Source organism: Neomonachus schauinslandi, chromosome 4 (assembly GCF_002201575.2).
Source record: "Neomonachus schauinslandi chromosome 4, ASM220157v2, whole genome shotgun sequence".
NCBI lineage: Eukaryota > Metazoa > Chordata > Mammalia > Carnivora > Phocidae > Neomonachus > Neomonachus schauinslandi.
Genome location: NC_058406.1, coordinates 97,334,304 through 97,355,165, shown reverse-complemented (window position 1 = coordinate 97,355,165; position 20,862 = coordinate 97,334,304). Strand labels below are relative to the sequence as shown.

General features: G+C 42.5%; 1 protein-coding gene across 1 annotated transcript in view; it reads left to right on the top strand.

Moving 5' to 3' along the window:
• VTCN1 (V-set domain containing T cell activation inhibitor 1) overlaps positions 1 to 8,414 on the top strand; it is a 51,537-nt gene extending 43,123 nt beyond the window's left edge. Inside the window, exons 4-5 of the mRNA XM_021690157.2 lie at positions 2,290 to 2,568; positions 7,394 to 8,414. Coding sequence (XP_021545832.2) covers positions 2,290 to 2,568; positions 7,394 to 7,518 — 404 coding nt within the window. The 3' untranslated portion in view covers positions 7,519 to 8,414. The remainder of the gene's footprint in view (positions 1 to 2,289; positions 2,569 to 7,393) is intronic.
• The last annotated feature ends 12,448 nt before the right edge of the window (positions 8,415 to 20,862 follow it).

Genomic DNA, 20,862 nt, shown 5'->3' with positions numbered 1-20,862 from the left:
AGGAGTAAAAGGATGATTAAGAAAACTAGATGATGGTCCCTCCTCTTGCAGAGCTCACAGGACACAGCTTATAGAGTTGAGGGCTGGGGCGGAGATAAGAAAATAGGTAAATACCTATCATAATCGATAAAGTCTATCAATGTTTTAAGAGAAATACAGAGTGATTTGGGGATGCAGAGGGAGAGAAGGATCACATCCAAATGCATAGGGAGGGAAGGGATAGGAGAGCCCCCATGGAGAATTTGGCATTTGAGAAAGGCCTTACAAAATAGGCAGAAAGTATCCTGAGGCCTCCTGGCCTACACTAGTCTGCACAGGCCTTCCTTGGACACTTTCTAACATGTGTTTCTATTGGTGATCTAGAGCCAGACCTGGGCAAGTACTGGGGCCTGGGCAAGGCAAACTCACTGAGCCTCAGTTTCTTCATCTTAAAATGGGGATTAATAGGGTCATGTCAAAGGGACCCTGGAGCCAACTGAAAGGGCTTCCAGTGACAAAGCTGGAACAATCTGAGCAACAAAACAAACAGCATAGTAGTAAATGAAAACTCCAAGTATAAAATAAATACACATGAATCCATACTTCCATAAATATGAGGGAGATGACACAAATCTTCCTTACAGATGAATTCCAAATAATGTATTTAGATCTCCCCACTCCAGGAGGTGGAGCTTAGTACTTCCTCCCTTCTCCTTGACCACACTCAGGGTGTGTTTTTCTTAGTGAAGTCCAACTTCCAGAGAAACCTGGCAAACACTGCCTCAGCAAGGTGATCAAAGTTAACATCATCAATGATAAGTCATGTCAGTAGTATGCATTCTGATGTGATATGATGAGAAGGGCACTTTTCCTTCTATGGCCTTCCTCACCAAAACGCATAGCTTCAATCTAATCATGAGAAAAACCCCAGACAAATTCCAATAGAGGGACACCCTACAAAATACCTGACCTGGACCACTCAAACTGTCAAGATCATGAAAAACATGGGAAGACTGCGAAACTGACATAGACCGGAGGAACCTAAGAGGACAAGCCAACTAAATGCAATATGGGATCCTGGGAAGAAAAAGGACATTGGTGGAAAAACTGGTAAAATACAGATAAAGTCTGGAGATGAGTTAATAGTTATATACCAAAGGTGGTTTCTCAGTTTTGACAAATGTACCATGGTTGTTTAAGATGTTAACATTAGGGAAAATGGTGAGGTGTATACAAAAACTCTCTGTGTTATCTTGGCAGTGTTTCTGTAAATCTAAAATTATTCCAAAATTAAAAACTTGTTTTTTAAATGGTGATAATAATAGAGATCCCTCGAACAGTTGTGAGGATCAAATGAAATAATGTCTGGAATTTGGTACCTGGCACGGAGTGCACCCTCCATGGTGGTTCATTGTCATGTACGCTCAGCTCCTTTCATCATCTCCCAGGAGCTCATTCCCTGCCTACTGTGAGCAGATGAGTCTCATCTCCCCTGCTAGATGGAAGATTCTTTAAGGGCAAAGCAAGGGCTTTCCTTTCACTGCTCACTCAGTCCCAGCATACTCACAGTCAAAGGAAAGTGCTAAATAAATTAATAACTTGGATCTTGCCATTTGGCATAATAAGCATTTTATAGTCAAAAGTCCAGGCCTTAACATTTTTCCACAAATGTCTCACTGCCTGGATATTAGAGGAAGCTAGTCTTAATTTCAAAGTTCATTTACCTCCCCAATAAGGAGGATTATCTTAGAAGAAAACAAATGACTGTCTCTACCCCTGGACACCAGGGCTAGAGAGTCTCCACCCAAGCAAAATCCAAACCCCCGTGATGACAAGGCCTGTGTATGGAATTTCTGTGGGTGACGGGTGAACGCTGTTTGTTTGTTCCTTCTCCCTCTCCCTCCCCACCCTAACTTTATCCTCCAGGCAGAAAAATACATAAAATCCAAGAGGCTTCACAGGTGCCTGAGAAAATGTCCAAAATCCTTAAGGAATAAACATTTTGTGATCAACTTTATCCCTTATCTTTAAGGGTTGAACTGGAACTCCTCTTAGTTGGAGAAATTTATCTGTTATAACAATTATACCTAGAACTTAGGCCCTTAGAGTTTGTGATTTTGGCCAAAGCGTTGTCCAAATCATTATTTGCATCTACAATACAATTGGCCATACACAGACGGCCCACTGGGGAAGTACTGAGTCACTTCAATGGTGGAAATGACTATGTTTTTAAGACCTAGCACTTCAAAGCCTATATTGTTTTATCTGTATGACCTTGACATCTGCCCCTCTTCACTTCCAACCCTGCAGCCTTCAGCATCCCAGAGGTGAATGTGGACTATAATGCCAGCTCAGAGAGCTTACGGTGTGAGGCTCCCCGATGGTTCCCCCAGCCCACAGTGGTCTGGGCATCCCAAGTTGACCAGGGAGCCAACTTCTCAGAAGTCTCCAATACCAGCTTTGAGCTGAACTCTGAGAATGTGACCATGAAGGTTGTGTCTGTACTCTACAATGTCACGATCAACAACACATACTCCTGTATGATTGAGAACAACATTGCCAAAGCCACGGGGGATATCAAAGTGACAGGTGGGTTTCCCCACGCTTTTTGCATGGGTTTACTGGGCTAAAATCAAATACAAATTAAAATCTAATTGGTTTAACAGATATATTATGTATTGGGTTATAGAAAGCTTGAGAGTCCTCTTCATGGAGAACTTGAGCACAGTTATAGTTGGGATTGCATTACATAAGAAGACTAATACAAAACAATATTTATGGAATATAGGTCAAAAATCACAATGAGGCTTCATCTTGTACGCCTTCTCATTGACTGGGGATAGTTGCCTGGAGAGCAGTATTTAGGATTCTGTGGTCCTAACTCAATAAGACCGCTTTGGTGAAACAATGAGGAAAATGACAAATATTGGATATCTTTGATATATTCAGTGGGTGATCTACATCCCAAGCCCCCCAACCAAAACTGATTTGGTTCCAGCCTGCCTTTGAGAAGATTTTCGATCTGAAGACTAAAAGTCTTAAGGTCCGACTCCAACTTAGTCTTATTCAACCCATCTAGGACTGGCTCATGATCCCGCTAATATTGGCCCAGGATTAGTCAGAAAGCTCTAGATTGAACTGGCCTCCCAGGCTAAAAAAGACTAGGACTCAGAGTGGCCCAGCACCCTAGTTTCCCTACCTTAGTGCATTAAAAAAACTAGGGTTGAGCTAGTGTCAAGAAAATGTACAGACTGGATTATGACTTTTAAGACCATCCCTACTGCAGCTGAATTAAATTCAATCTATAGTGGAAGGAGTATGCCAGGAGAACTGCTGTCTTATATCAAGCCCAGAACCAGGTGGAATACCTTGTACATTTAAGTGCCTTATAAATGTTTGCTGAATTTAACTGAATAAATCATATTTTTTCAGCTTACTTTTTAATTTAAAAGTAAATATATGAAAAGCAACCTATGAAATGGGAGAAAGTATTTGCAAATCATATATCTGATATCCAGAATATATAAAGAATTCCTACACTCGACAACAAAAAAATCAAATAACCCAATTAAAAAATGGACAAAGGCCTTGAATAGACATTTCTCCAAGAAGATAAACAAATGGCCAACAAACATGAAAAGATGCTCGATATCACTAATCATCAGAGAAATGCAAATCAAAATCACAGTATCACCTCACAAGCATTAGGATAGCTAGTATTAAAAAAAATGGAAAATAACAAGTATTGGTGAGGATGTGAAGAAATTGGAACACTTACGTGTGTTGATGAAATTGTAAAATGGTGCAACTGCTATGGAAAACAGTATGGAGATGCCTCAAAGAATTTTAAAAATAGAACTACCATATGATCTAACAATACCATTTCTGTGTATATATCCCAAAGAATTGAAAGCAGGTTCTCAAAGAGATATTTGTACACCCATGTTCATAGTTGCATGATTCACAATAGACAAGAGAAGGAAGCAACCCAAAATGTCCATAGCAGAGGAATGAATAAACTAAATGTGGTATATTGGGGCATCTGGGTGGCTCAGTTTGTTGTGTCCAGCTCTCCATTTCAGCTCAGGTCATGATCTCAGGGTTGTGATATGGAGCCCCACGTCGGGCTCCATGCCAGGTGTGGAACCTGCTTAAGATTCTCTCTCTCCCTCCTCCCTCTGCCTTTCCCCACCATCCCCCACTCAGGCGTACTCTCTCTTTCTCTCTCTCTCAAAAAAAAAAAGGTGGTATATATATACAATGGAATATTATTCACCCTTAAAAAGGAAGGAAATTCACATGCTACAACATAAATAAAATTTCAGGATACCATGCTAAGTGAAATAAGCCAGTCGTAGACAAATACTCTATGATTCTACTTATATGAGATATCTAAAGTAGTAGTCAAATTCAGAGGAACAGAAAGTACAATGGTGGTTACCAGCACTTTGTGGGGGAGGGAAAAGCAAAGAAAGTTGTTTAATGGGTATAGAGTTTCAGATTTGCAAAATGAAAAAGTTTTGGAAATCTGTTCCATAATAATGTGAATACACTTAAAACTACTGAACTGTACATTTAAAAACGGTAAAGATGGTAAATTTTATGTTTTTTACCACCAAAAAAAAGAAAATCTAACAAACAAATCATACATATGAGAAAAAGAGCTCTTCCACCATCCTGAGGAACAAATTGGTGACTAGTGACTAGAATGCTCTTAGTTGATTGTAACAGAAAACCAACTCAAAATAGCCTAAGCTAAACAGAGAATTTAATAAAAGTGCATTAGGATAGCTCATGGAACCAAGAACAGAAAGAGTAATTTGGCTTCAGGAACTGCTGGAACCAGGAATTTAAACTCCACTGGGATTTTCAACTCTCTACTTTATTCTCTTGTTACTCTCTAATTTAGTTTCTCTTGTTTTAGTCTATAGGGCAGAATGTGATTCCCAAGAGTTCCTAGCTTTAAAAGTCTCTCTCACTCGATAGAGGAACCAGAGTGAGCCTTACTCCCACAGTCTTATTCTACATTCTCAGAAAGGCTCAACTTGTGTCAGTTGCCCACACATAGACCAATCAGGCAGTACCTGCTGGAAGGCCTTCCCTGAAGAAAAGGGGGAAATGAAGCATTGGGCATTTAGAAGGATGGGTGTGAACAATAGTATCTCAGTTCAGATCTCAATAAATATCTCCAAACTGGATAACTAAAGCCTTCCAGTACAAATGACAATAACTGAATAAACCACAGATATTGAGCACACCTTTCATTCAGTGAGCAGATTCTTTTTCCATAGATGCTTATTGAATACATCAGGACAAGTGTCCCATGTATCAGTACTAGGACTAAATACAATATGGTAGCAAGACATAGCTCAAAATTCAGAAAATAACACAATTCCTTCTTGCCACGTACAAAGTACTCCATACATGTTTTTAAACCACTGGATGAGATGGCAGAGTTTACATCCTGTGTTCTCTGACTCTACTGCTAATTTAGGTCATTCGTTCAACAAGTATCTATTGTGTGCCAAATATGTACAAAGCAATTTTTAAGTCCCATGAAATATGGAGGTGAATAGCATAATAGCATAAATGTCATAAGAGGAATTAATCCCAGTGTAGATGTGGTGTTTAGGGGAAAGAATTGTTAATTATGACTGTGGCTCAGTAGATGAGGCAGAGTTGAAGCTGGGCTTTGAAGGAGAAAAGAATGGTTTTGATAGAATCGGAAGGTGTGAAGTCAAGAGCCTATGTCGATGGTCCAGGGGAGAAATTAGGAGGGCTTTCACTGGGACGGTGGCAATGGAAAGGAAAGGGGAAGAATCAAAAGCTAATGAAAAAAATCATCTTGGTTACACAAATATGAAGGACAAGAGAAAGAGGAAGTCAAAACGGATCTAAACCCCAGTTGCTTAGGAGGTTAGTAATGCTATCAACCCAAAATTAAAACAGGAGAAGCAACATGAAGGTGAGGGTTTTGGAGATGCTGAGTTGAATTGTGCACATAGGTAGAGATGTCTAATGCATGGCACATTACCCAGCATGTGACAGCATTCTCCCCATAGCCTTCAACCCTCCCCTACATATTTCCTTCCATGAGAAAGGATTCCCCACCAATGTAACCCCTCTAGCCTCTCTGGTCTCCCTTCTTCCCCTTCTCCCCAGAGGAGAAGGAGTTAATTTATCTGATTAGGGACTTTTGTAGGAGAAGCTAGACACAAAGAGTTTGGCTCCTTCTTTTCCTTTTCTCTCTAGCTAACCCTCAGAAAGTGTGCTCCTCTAAGCCATCAGTTCTTCAGAAGCAGAGCCTGCTCTTGCGGCAGGAAGCCTGCCCCAGTCTGGTGCTGCCTGTCACTGGGAAAGTCTGGGGGGCAGCCCATCTGCCTGCAGACAAAGCTTCATCTTTTATTATCAGACTTAACCAATGATAAAGGTGACATTTGGGTCTTCCAGTTGCCTCACTCGTTTTATCTTATCCTTTAATTGGTTCAGAACTCAGCTGGGGAAGAGGGTGTTCCTTACTGGACTCCTTTGAACCCCAACAGCAGGTACTCAAAAATATTTGCTGAATAATTAAATTTTTAACTGACATATACAGTGGCAACCATAAATCCAGATGTGGAACTCAGGACAGAGCTCAGACTAAGGAGGTGGGTTTGGAGATGGTCAGATTAGTGGAAATAATGCTTATTGGGCTCGAGTGGGGTCCCTCTTATTGTTGTTACAGGGGATACTTGAGTGCTTATTACGTGCCAGGTCCTGTTCTAAGTGCTTTACATCCTCAAAAGAACTCTGTGAAGTCCATTATTACCTTAGCCTTATTTTCTAGGTGAAGAAACTGAGGCACGTATAGGTTGAGTAACCTGCCTCAAGTCACACAGCTAGTAAGTGTCAAAGCTGAAACGAACTAAATGAGATTGGATTGTCTAGGAAGCAAATAGCGTAAAAGAAGAGTAGTCTCATGTCTTCACTTCAATCTTTCTCGACTTCAAATGAGAACAATACTTTCGCATTGCTTTGTAGTGGTGTGATGAAGCAAATGACACAGAACCTGTAAAGGTCACTGCCTACAGGAAAAAAATGTGTCCGAAGCCAAGGACTGGCCATGACCGCTTATCTTATTCTTTCTTTGGTAAGCAATAACAGTCTCTTTATTGGTCTAGTTTTTCATTTGGCTGAGTGTTCACTGGAGTGGACAAGAGAAAGGAACTTCCTTTGAAAAAAGAGAAAGCTCTGATTTTAAGCCAGTTACAGAGAGGTAGAGAATAGGGTACAAAATTGCCCCCAAATTGGGGTATAAGTTGTATTAGAATCAACTTGTTCTGTTTTTCAGGTACCTTTCTTTGCCAAGCAGCCACGTGAAGAAGACATCCAGCTTTTCCTCTGTGACCCTGAACTTTTTTCTCTCCCTTTGCAGACTCCGAGATTAAAAGGCGGAGTCACCTACAGCTGCTGAACTCAAAGGCGTCCCTGGGTGTCTCTTCTTTCTTCGCCATCAGCTGGGTACTCCTGCCTCTCTCCCCTTACCTGATGCTAAAATAATGTGCCCTGGACACACAGAAACACGCAAAGTCATTGGTACGACAGGTGAGATGAATCACGAATGGCGTGGGGATCGGATCTGTGTGTGCTTGCGTTCCTAACAAGAGTCAAGCAACCTCCAGCATCAGCCTCAGAAAGAAACATTTGATAATGCCAGGGCAGTGGGCACTCTTCCTGCTGGTCTTGTGAAAGGTAAATATGTGTGAACAAAGAGTGTAGATCTCATCGATATACTTCCAGCAAAAACAAGTCTGCAATTCAAATATTTGTGTAAATTCAAACATCTTTTCATTGACCGAGTTATCCATCCACAAGGCATAAAGACAAAGAGAAAGAGATGTTTAGCCCCGATAGTTCCTCTGGATTTCACTGTTATCTTACAAAACCTCATGACATGCACATAATCACTCACACAGGTGACCTCTTCCTAGCCCCCCAGCAAAGCTCCTATTGACCAGAAGTTTGACAAATGACTCCCCAACTAGCCCCGCCCCTGCTGAGACTTCTGTCACTTCAGTCCTCTGGCTCCCATTATTAGTAGGACATTGCTTTCTGAATATTCTTCTTGTATGGCATCTGTGTACAGCTGAGCTCATGAAGCTCCAGTCAGCACTATCACATGACTCAGCGGCATCGCCACCATGCATCCAGGCTCGCAACCTTAGAGCTATTTCTGTCCCCGCTCTGTCCTTGATGTCCATTTGTCACTAAGCCCCAGAGCATTTTCCCTGGGTTGTCCCTCAGACTGACCCTAATCCAGCCTCTACTGTTTCACACACCAGACTAGTTCTAAAACCTTATACTTGCTCCTTCCTCTCCCTGTGTCCATCAATAGGAAATAAGATGCCAAAATAAAATGATTCCAATGCTATTTTCATCACAGCATTCCTTTGCTCTGCAACCGAACGTGACTCTCTGGGCACCACTGTGTCAAAGTCAAAGTCCTCAGCCATGTGGTCACAACTCTCTTGAGAGTTTCTTTCCCTGTGCTTCCTGCTTCTCTCAGCTGCCTGCTCCTCTCTCTGGCCTTGCTCCCTCTCTCACTGCCCCTTTCTGGAAGTCTCCTCAACTCTATGGCTATTCAAAGCCACCCTTCCTTCACCCATTTCAATCAAGTGCTTCCCAAGCTCTTAGCCCACTTTCCTGATGGTCCCTTCATTCTCCATCCCCTTGGCATGCATGAGTAATTTATGATCTCTTACACTCTCGAAGGCACATATATTCCTCGCCTAGATTGTGAAGTAGGGCAGGCAAAGATCTGTTGATCCGCTTTTCATTCTTTCTCCTGTTCTCCAAACACAACAGTGCGGTGCACAAAAGGGATCCTTTGTAAGGAAACCCGCCCGGGGCCCACCTCCACGGTTGACAGTGGAGGGAGATTTCCCTGAGGAAACTCTCTCTTGAGGATCTCACTAATAGAAAAGGAACACACTTTCTTCTTTCCTTGATTCCCCACAACACTGTAAATGAATTTTTAATATCCTGCAACTAGATAATCTAACCTATAAAGTATAGCTGATTCATCTTTATCTTGTATTTCCTTTGAGCAGTCATTTGCAGCCTTTTTTAAAAGACATGACATCCGGGCGCCTGGGTGGCTCAGTCGTTAAGCGTCTGCCTTCGGCTCAGGTCATGATCCCAGGGTCCTGGGATCGAGTCCAACATCGGGCTCCCTCCTCAAGGGGAAGCCTTCTTCTCCCTCTCCCACTCCCGCTGCTTGTGTTCCTGCTCTCGCTGTCTCTGTCTCTGTCAAATAAATAAATAAAATCTTTAAAAAAAAAGACATGACATCCGTGTAAGGGACCATGTTCACATGCAGTATGCATAGGTTATATACAGTTACCTGATTAGCTACAGCTCCACCTCTTTCTCCCTACAACTACAGAGGCATAACCTTAAATCAATTTTTAAAAATAAATAAGTAGATCATTACTTGTGAAACCCATAAGGGACTGTGGGGGAAGGTCATTGAAAAGATGTGAGTGACTGTCAGTTGACCCATGAGCTAGACCCGGGTGATCAGAGGCTCCTCACCTCCACCCCTGTCCTTAGGACAAGGGTCCCACTTGCCTGTCTCGCTCCCAGAGGCTGCTCCAAGGACACGGCCTTGAGATAATGATGTGGTGTTGAGAACACCTTGCACGGTGTATGTGACCGAACCTAGTGATGGCCCCTATATAAAATTTTAAGACTTGCAAGGATCTACTCGTCCTCTTGCTGCCCAGGACAAGCCTCATGTATAAGTGCCCTTTGCTCAGAGACTGCCACCCACCAACCTGGAGTGGTCTGCCTCTTTCTTCTGTCTCTCCCTGCTCTACAAGGAAGGGGGCGCAGTTTCAGAGTATTCCCAGGGAGCTCCTCCTGGGAGAGTTGCGAACCAACGCTGAGCACAACATTTTAGGTCACACACATCCTTGGTTGGACACTCAAGGAGAAGTCATCTTTCTACTTCTACCCAGAAGCCTGCTCCTAGCTCATCTCTCAGTTCCTGTCTTCTCTAAGCACAATCCCCTTCCTGAAGAAGAGACTCAAGCCATCTCCTTTCCCCCAAGCAACCCATGGTAGCATGTGATCTTTATAGAACATCATCCAAATACAGAAAAAGGAGCCCATCTCTGAACAAGAGATACCCTCATACAGGGGCAGAGACAATTGGTACTCCATAATGTTTGCTGAATGGTTGTAAGGACATCCTATTTCTGTTATTTTCAGAATCCCAGGAATCTGCAGAACTATTTCACCATAAGATATGACCTAGTTTTGTATTTCTGGGGGGAAATGAATTCATGTCTAGAAGTTTGGAGTGAACAAATAAGATCAAGAAGCAAAAAAAAAAAAAAAAAAAAGTCAAAAGCAACCCACAGAAGACTCCAATATGAACCAAATAAATCTATTTTCAAAGACCTATATTAAAAGCTGGGAACATAATTCATCTGAACTGGATATGTGTTAGGACTAAGTCAATTGCAAGTGGAGACAAGTGGATCTCCGTACCTCAGGGACCTCCCCTTACAACCACCCCCCTCATCCAGGGAGTGAGAGGATGGGATATTGCCTCTCCTTTGTCTCTGAATCTTTATATTGCTGTAATGTTGCTCTAAGTTCCCAGAAAATTTTGATTTGCAATACCTCCACATCTTATAATCCATAAATTAAGCCACAGTGGATACAGTAAGAAGCTGCTAATTAACTGCCACTTCACAATTCAGAGGTGGCTGAATTTTAGTGATGGGTCAAATAATTCACTTTTCGTTAGGATGCTTCCCAAAGTGCCTTGGAATCTCCTCCCACCTGACAAATGCTAAAGAAATGTGGGCAAGGTCATAATTTTAACTTAAAACATGTAGTTGGGAGACACCAGTTTTCCAAATTATCCAAACATCTTCTTTTTTAAACAAACAAATGCCATTTTATTTCTCAGATGACATGCATCCTTGACTGGTCCAGGAAAGGACCTCTCGTCATCACTGTATAAGGCATTAGGTCAACACAAGTGTTTCAGGCTTCTCCTTTCTGTCTTGCGTGGACAGTGATAACCTCAGCTTTCAACAGCACCTAGAGCAGCGGGACTCAATCGGGGTGATTTTTCACACCCCTCCCCACACAGAGGCGACATCTGAAAATGTTTGGAGACAATTCTAGTTGTCACAACTCGGGGGAGAGAGGAGGGTGCTAATGTTATGGATAGGACCCAGGGATGCTGCTCAACATCCTACAGTGTACAGGATTACCCACCCACAACAAAGAATTACCCAGCCCCAAATGTCAGTCCTAGAAGAGGATGTAGAGAAGAGGGGGGGATAAACAAAACCTGTTTGCTTCCTACAGAGAGGCACCATCCTCTGTCTCTCTGGCTGCTGTCACAGCACAGAGAGTCAGAGCTCAGTTTCAGGCAAACAGGAATTCCTGATGGGGCTATATCTGGTGGGTTTTCCCTTCCTTCTACGGTACAAATTAGGTTCTGTGAGAGCTGCCTGAGGTCTATCTCAAGTTCTCTTGCTCCAAATTCAGATCTCAGGACCCTGCCTAGTCATAATTCCGATGAAGGCAACGAAAACTTGTCCCCTCCTTGAAACATACAGAGACTTCTGAAAGCAGGGGCAATGGACCTTTGAAATGAGACCCTAAAGAATAAAGTTTTAATCGAAAAGAATGCTTTGTTCACACACACACCCCCTTTCCATACTTTTCACTTGTTGAGGTCTGCCTCCCTGACACTTTGGACCCACCATGACTGTATTACATTTTGTTATAGAAAACTCAATTTTTGAGCTCTGAGCATTCAAGAGAATGATTAAATGCACATTTCCTATACTGTTGTCTGCCTGGTTTGTCAAAGAAAGTGAGCATAGGAAAGATGGATAAAAAGCCATGGATCAAGTTCTAAAGATTGGCACCTAGCACATAACAGGCCTTCAATAAATGTTTGATGAATGAAGAGATAAATGAATAGGAGTGGCTGGGCCTAGTTTCTGAAGGAAACTCCATAGACTTTGCCAAGCCTGCCATGTGTCCATCTGGGAAAGGTCTCAGTGGCTTGAGGCAGATAACATTTGGGAGAATACATATAGGTTGACAAACCCATTGCTCTAGTGTCAAAAAACTGATGTTTACTATTCAGGAATTGTCAAATTCTCAAATCTTAGAGGTGAAGGACCTCAAAATCATCTTGCCTAGTCCTTTCACTTTTCAGATGAAGACCCAGAGGCCCAGGGTGAAGTGTGTGTCATGGCCTCAGGTTATGTGACTTGCCAAAAATTGCACTGATAGTTGGTAGAGGGATAAAAATCTATAGAAAATTTAATTGCCAAAGGACAAATTCTCGGGGACTTTCAGAACAACTCTTCCCTGCTGTATTTCCAGCTTGGTCCTAATTGGCCTTTTACAAGAAGGGACCAATGCTGAACCAAATTGAAAAAGCAAACTGTGAGAGCATAAACATTCCCAACCCAGGTTAATTCTTTGGCCTTGTCCATGAGCACACGGCAGATGCATTAGACAACAGTACTGTATCAGCTAAAGTGAAAGAACCAGAATATGATGCACACCACAAACATTTGGGGAAGCTCAAACCTGGATGCCAAAGGCTAAAAAGTTTCAGAAGTGTTACACATTTGACCGAACAAGTCCAATTTCAAGGTGCAGTATCAGCTCCCAGCTATCCCCAGGTTGTCTGAAGATTTGTTTTCGGTGCACAGTGACCTCAATCTGTGCATTATTAATTGGGGGAAAGGGTGTGCACGGTTCACTATTGCATAATAAAGCTTCTGCTTGATGGCATATGTGGTATGTTTCGGTTCTGTTGATGAAACGGAATTCCCAATCTCCCTCCGGCTGGTGAAGTCTCCACACATCCAACTGGCTGTTCTAATCCAGACTGTCTTACCATGTGCCTGAGCCCCTGCTCCTTCTGACTTTGTCCTATTTCCTCTTTCACGTCAGTCATCTCCAGGAGTTCCAGTATGAAAACCATGAATGAGAATTAACTGTCACAAAAATAGAGCCTTAGCTATGCTCTCTCCTGTCTTTCTTTAAATTCTACCTACCCTCCAGCAAAATTCTTTCCCCATGAAGCTGTTTCTGAGCAGTTCTACATAACATGATTTGACTCTTGTCTTTGGTCTATGCATGCAATTTAGCATGGTTTTCACTGCTGTGTACTTGGACTCCCTTGAAGATGATGACAAAATAAGGATGGGGGTCCAGGCAGGCAGCCCTTGGAAGTCTACTCTTAGAAGAGGGTCAAACAGATACACCCAAGAAGCCTTGTTTCCTGATGGCGTTTGCTGGGACAAAGCAGTTAAATCGCAGCCTAGCAGGGGGCTCTGCACTTACCACTACAGGAGCCCCTGTGTCTACTGAAAGGTCTGGCTCCCCCAGAAAATGATATGTCTGTGGCTTCTCAAAGTCATAACTTGACCTTCAGCATTACCTTGTCTCTTCAGTTCAAATCTAAACATCCTGCCTAAGGAGTGTCCTTAGCATTTTCAATCAGAAGATCCCTTACCCAAAACTCTAAACAACATTTCAAATAAGAACTTTATGAATACCTCCCTTCTTTAGAAGAAGCCAAAAGTGATGCTCAGTTAATCTAGCCTGTGAGCAGTTCATAGCAGAGTGAGAGCATTTCCCTTCTCTTTGCCCTCTATATTTGCAGTTACCAAATGTTATTTGTAACTACTTATGTGTCATTCTAGAGAGAACGATTTAGGTTTGACAGATACAATTCCAGGACCTTATGGTACGTAACATGACTTTGATGAGTTGGTTCAGGTAGCCATATAGGACTCCAGTGGTGGGTCCAGGCCTCACACCTAGGGTAGGTGAGACTAGAAGTATGACAGGTTTCCAGCATACACATAACAGCTTCTATTGAGAGGCAGTGGTGCCCCAGAAGAAGCCAAGTCACAGCCTGCTAAATGAGGATCTAGGAGAAAAATAATAATTGTCTTCAGTTTCCTCTCCCTTCGCTTTTATCCATTTTCTCCCACATGGCCCAATCAACCCTCCTGTAGGCCCTGAATACTCTCTGTGTTTCCACCATTCTTTCCATTAACTGCCCCACCTCCCACTGCCCAAGAAAGAAAATGCTTCCTGGCACCTAGCTATACATGAGAAGGTAATTTATGGACTACCTTTTTCATTAGCTTAATGTCTTGCCCTCCCATGAAGGCAAGTCCTTACTTTATTGAAATAAAGCTGTGACTGAAAATATCAAACAAAAATATTAAACTACTGAGAGATACTTGGGATATCAAAGTGTAGACCAGTGATTCTCAGCAGGGAAGTCTGGGGGCAGGGGGTGGTGGGGCTTTTTAACAATACAGACATCACTACCTCCTTCCCATCACTGCAGTGAGGAATCACTGTGTGACATGAGACAGATTTGAAGAGAATATGTTACCTTTATACACAGGGGACTATTGTGGAAGTCTTGAGGTCAACTGAGGCAAATAGGTACCTTTAGAGAAGGAAAGGAAATCGAGCGCCTCCTATGTGTCAAATGTCAGACTAGGTCTTTTTTCTCATTCAAGCCTTATCCTATATGGCGGGTATCACCTTGCCCCATCACCATCACCATTTTACAGAGGAGAAAACAGGTCCTGAGAGGTTAAGTAACTTATTTAAGATCACACAGCCAACAGGTTGAACCAGAATTCAAGCTCAAATCTATCACCACAACCCATACTATTTCTGAAAGAGTCTGGTCATGTGTAAAAGCGCTATCAGAGGCTTAAAATATAATATAAATATTGGCCATCATGTAATTATATGTATTAAAATATGAGGAGTCCTTGGGAGCGTTCAGCTTCGTTGCTCCTGCGGGTTTGCAGCTATCTGTGAGGACGGCTCTTCTCCCTGGAGGAGACTGCAATACTGCCTCAGTTACACTTGGGGCCCTTTCCCACCGCAGCCTCTCCCTGGGTCACTGAGGGGCTGCCAGTGGAATCGCAAGCCTCTCCCACCGGCTCTGGCGACACCACCTTGTTGTGTTCCCAACAGTCCTTCTGGGACTACCTCTGAGACTTCAGAAGAGGACTGTGATCTGCTGAAGTGAAGCCTTTTCCAGTTGATCCAAAATGTCTTCTGAGACCAGTTTACACGGTCATTCTTGTCCAACCTCAAGTACACCTGGAAAGAATGCATTTAATTACTATAACTTCTCCCCTGGGTCCACTAATGTTGAGCACTAGATCACACATGACCCCTTCTCCTCTGTCATGACCAACCGTACTGCTTTTATGCAATCAAATCTATCAGTTTTTCCACTTTTGTTTCGTCTTTTAGTACTTCTGTTCGTGTATGTTTAAATATAAACTTCTGCACCCCTGGATTAGGTCAAGCTATTCATCTTTACATTATAATATTTCCATGTTTCTTTTTTAACATTTAAAACTTTACTCCAGGGGTGCCTGGGTGGCTCAGTCGGTTAAGCGTCTGCCTTCGGCTCAGGTCATGGTCCCAGGGTCCTGGGATCAAGCCCCGCATCGGGCTCCCTGCTCAGCGGGAAGCCTGCTTCTCCCTCTCCCTCTCCCTCTGCCGCTCCCTGTGCTTGTGCTCGCTCTCTGTCAATAAATAAATATTTTTAAAAATAAATAAATAAAACTTTACTCCATCTTAATTTTTGGTATAATCTGTGAGGTAAGGGAGTTAACCACTGTTTTTTCAAATTATTCTCCAATACTATTTGTGAATTAATCCTTACCTCCACTAACTTTTTCAAATATTACATTGCATGTTTCTATATATACTTGTGTCTGTTCCTGAACTTTTGATAACCTTTGAGACCTACCATTTTAACAAGTCTATACAGGGAAGGAAAAAGAATAGTTATATGCAAATACAGCTTTCCCAGCTATTCCCTGGAGATGGGTAAGAAAGAGACCCAAACAGGGGGGAAAAATCAGAAATGAATAGTGAATGATCAGAAGGGACTTATCAGTTCAATAAATAAACCCTTGTAAGAATTTGCCCTGGTGTAAAGGAAGGTGTTACTATTCTCCCTTAATGTAGTGAGCAAGGAGGAAGCATAATCAGGATAGAGATACACCTGTCAGAAAAATGCTTGGTTCCATTTAATTCCTCTCCCCACCTCACCCATTTATGAGCAAAAGTATTCTACTTACTTATCTACCTTCAGGGTCAGGCCTGGGCATAGTCTGAACAGAGTTCCTGCTGTGGGCAAAAATCATATTGGGAGTCCCCGTCTCAATAGGACCTACCCCATTCGGTAACTGCAACTATTAAAGAGATAATTCATGAAAAGCAGTTACTACATTGCCTGGCTGTACGAGTTTGCTAGAAAACTGACATAACAAAGTACCACAGACTTGGGGGCTTACACAACAGAAATTAATTTCCTCACAGTTCTGAGGGCTGGCAATCCCAGATCAAAGTGTCGCTGGTTTCGTTTCTCCTGAGGCCCATCTTCATGGCTTGCAGATGGCACCTTCTCGCTGTGTGAAAAGGCACTAGCCTTTTCTCAGTACATGTGCATCCCTGGTGTCTCTCCCTCTTCTTATAAGGACCAGTCATATTGGGTTAGGGCCCATTCATACGACTTCATTTAACCTTAATTCTCTCTTTAAAGGCCCTATCTCCAAAGAGTCACATTCTGAGGTATACTGGGGGTTAGGACTTCAACGTACGAACTGAGGGGAGGGTACACAATTCACACAATAACACTGGCATATATGAAGGAACTAATAAAAAGAAGCTATTCTTAAGTACATGTGTTGGGCAAGGCAAATAAACATCGATGCAACCGTAACAGGAAATAGATGAACAACTTCGCTTTTTCTTCCTTTCTGACCAAGAATAGATGTCCAATGCTTGAAACAGCTGGGACACAACAGAAAGCCTTGTGCAAATAGCTACCTATTCCAACCAGGTCAGAGGATACTTGAAGGCTAGAGCACAATGGCTCAGCAGGTGGATGCTGCTAAGGGAACTGAATTGGCTAATGGCCTCCCCAAAACCATAGGTTACTATTTTAAATGTTACAAAAGACCGTAGAGAATGAAAAGATGAAAAATAAAACCAGCGTGGGTCCAACCTTCAAAGGAGGAGAACTGAGTGATAGGGGCAGTTTGGCTGCATGAGACTAAACTAAACTGCTGAGTACTAAGCTGTCTGGGGGCTAGGGGGAGATCACAATCTTTTCTGTCCTGGGGCTCTCAGGACAGAAAATAGCCTTTTCCTTTTTTCTTTCCTTTTCACTAAAATCCTTTTTGCAGTCCTTGAAGATGGAAAACGGCTGTGTGCTGGCCAAACTCATGCAAAAGGGACACAAACACACTTACCCCTAGTGCTACATAATGTAAATGTAAAAGAGGGCTTATCTGGGGAAAAACCTCCCGAGCAGATTTGAAGGAGCAGGGCGAGCCTCTGCGCTTCTGTAAGAGCAGCATGCTTAGGCAGGGCATAGCTGCACGAGACCCAGCAGGGCCAAGCGTTCAAGTAGAGAGTAGTCACCCACCGCCATTACAGTGCCAAGTGACCCTCCCCCCAACAATGCTCTGTGTATTTGTGGAAAAAGAACAGTAGGTAACTATAATGCCATGGAAGCCCCCAATTGAGGAAAGGCCTTGTTACAAAGGGGATCACCCAAAGCTCAGGAGCTAGTATTTCCTTTTAAGATTTATTTATTTATTTTTATTTTGAGAGAGAGAGAGAGAGAGAGACCGAGCAGGGGGGGAGGGGCAAAGGGAGAGAGAGTGTTAAGCCGACTCCACATAGAGCACAGAGCCTGACATGTGGCTCGATCTCAGGACCCTGAGATCACAACCTGAGCCGGAACCAAGGTCAGCTGCTTAACCGACTGCACCACCCAGGTGCCCCCGCTGGAGCTAGTATTATGTCATTCTCCGCCCAAGGGCTTTCAGGGCCCTCCAGATGCACATCTACTCAGTCAAGGAAAAGGAATATGTACCAGCCATTGTAGGGAGGGCAATCCTCACTACATATAGATGTCATTGGACTACTGGTCAGTTGAAATGGCAGCACCAAGTGGGACTGATTTTCTTTACGAGCTCTTCTATAGGTGTGGTCTTTAAGAGGCAGGACTCTGCAGGACTCTTATTTTTTGCATTAGGGCCCAAATTGTGATTGAAAAACAAACAAACCACAAACAAACAAACAAAAACAAGAAAACCCTCTGGAGTTACACTGCCAGAAAGGACCATGAACATGGGCTCTCTAAATTTCTTTGTGTCATCTGAAGACCACCAACAGCCTCTTATCCCCAGGGCACAGACAGCCCTCTGAGTTCACTGAGGGATGACGTCTTTTCTTTTGACTTTCTGCTTCATGTGCTCAGTTGCTCCCTGGACGAATGGTGGTCCAAATTTTATCATTAACGCTATGAAAATAGTAAAAATGTCTCAAGCATCTATTGTAGAGCAGATGTAATTTACACCAAAGGAAGAGGGTCACTTTAGTCAAAAGATTGCAGACATTTTTGGTAGTTACCAAACAAACAAAAATCTGATGATTCTCAAATTTTTATCTCCAGCTTTCATCACTCTCTCCCAATCCGGACACGTTCCCAACTACTGACCAGGCACCTCCATCCGAAGCTACCTTATTCTAAACACATCCAAAACAAGCTCATTTTTGTGGGTTATACTATCTACTTAAGTCATCCACGTTAGAGCTTTCAGTCTTTGAAAACTTTGACCCCTAACTCCTAATTAATTGGTCATCAATTTTTATCAATTATACTGCCAAAATGCCTATATCCTTATTGTTCCACTGTTCTTTATCCTTACTGTTCCTTAGTTCGGTATTTTCTCTCAAGTGAACAACTGCCCAACCTCTAATCTTCCTGCCTCCAGTTTCATTTTGATTTTTGATCTGAGAACCATCCCTTTGAGACATGGTGGATGGGAATACAAGCTTGACCTCTCCTGAACAGGAGGAAAAAAGCAAGAATCCCTTAGGTCCAACTCACAATAGAAGAGTGACAGAGCTGAGAAACAGAGGAACAAGTCTTTCCCTGTCAATGTGGCATGATGCTGTGGTTTGATCCAATGATTGTGGCAGAGTTCTATGCATTTTCTTGAGAGGAGATGGGAAGGAGATGTTCTTGATGGAAGATGGGAAGACAGAGGGAAAATGGCCCCTCAACTGGGGGGGTTAAATTAGCCAAGAATCTATTAGGACTCAAGATAGGTGATCCTTAGTTTTCCTTAAGTAATATGCAAAAGAACTTGGGTATGTACACGCTCTAAAAATTATAGGCAAATTTTAATTTTTAGAGAAAACAATTACTCCTAAATCTACCTCCCTGATAATGACTATCAAATCTATACATACCCTTCTAGCCTCTTCCCACTGCATACGTATTTTACATAGCTGCAATCACAGCCTTTGTCTTGAGTAAATATATAGAATTATATACCTAAAGATGTGCTAAGTTAGAAAAACAATTGACCTGGGGCGCCTGGCTGGCTCAGTCGGAAGAGCATGCCACTCTTGATCTCAGGGTCGTGAGTTCAAGCCCCACGTTGGGTTTAGAGTTACTAAAATAAATAAACCTAAAAAAAAAAAAAAGGAGAACAATTGACATTACCTAATCTCATGCATTTCACTTGAGGACTTTTCAAGCTGGTGTATATCATTCATTAGAGAGTAGCTCCTAATGGTGAAGGGTGACGTTGGAGCCTGGTTGTACCTACACAATTTTACACAAAAGGAAGGGTGCCGAATTTGGTAAAGTTCTAGCCATTTAATATCAGTGGACCTCAGATATGGGGAAAATGCCTAAAGTCTAGGAAATAAACAAGAGGATCTCTTACCTTCATAGCACATTCTGGCACTTAACTAGCAGCATCCTTAAAATGGGGTTAATAATACCTGCTTTCCAGGGCTTTTGTGAGGAATAAAGTATGTGAAATTACACTGTAAACTATTAAAAAATGATACAAATTTAAGGAAAAGCTATTAGTATCACTCCTAAGTCTGTATCTCTCACTAAACTCCAAATTCCTTAAGAAACAACACCCTTACTTCTTATCTTTGTATCTCCCCACTCCACCCCCCAGAATCCTATAATATAGAAGCAGAAACCGAGCTCTTTTGGAACCAAGAGAAACAATTTTTCCCAGAATTGTCAGGGGCATCTCACCAAGAGTTTTACAGGGGTAATAATAGGGATCCGGGAGCTATTTTTTTTTTATTCTTATGTTAATCCCCATACATTACATCATTAGTTTTAGATGAAGTGTTCCATGATTCATCGTTTGTGCATAACACCCAGTGCTCCATGCAGAATGTGCCCTCCTCAATACCCACCACCAGGCTAACCCATCCTCCCACCCCCCTCCCCTCTAGAACCCTGTTTGTTTTTCAGAGTCCATCGTCTCTCATGGTTCGTCTACCCCTCCGATTTCCCCCGCTTCATTCTTCCCCTCCTGCTACCTTCTTCTTCTTTTTTTTTTCTTAACATATATTGCACTATTTGTTTCAGAGGTACAGATCTGAGATTCAACAGTCTTGCACAATTCACAGCGCTTACCAGAGCACATACCCTCCCCAGTGTCTATCACCCAGTCACGCCATCCCTCCCACCCCACCCCCCACTCCAGCAACCCTCAGTTTGTTTCCTACAATTAAGAATTCCTCATATCAGTGAGATCATATGATACATGTCTTTCTCTGTTTGACTTATTTCACTCAACATAATACCCTCCAGTTCCATCCACGTCGTTGCAAATGGCAAGATCTCATTCCTTTTGATGGCTGCATAATATTCCATTGTATATATATATACCACATCTTCTTTATCCATTCATCTGTCGATGGACATCTTGGCTCTTTCCACAGTTTGGCTATTGTGGACAT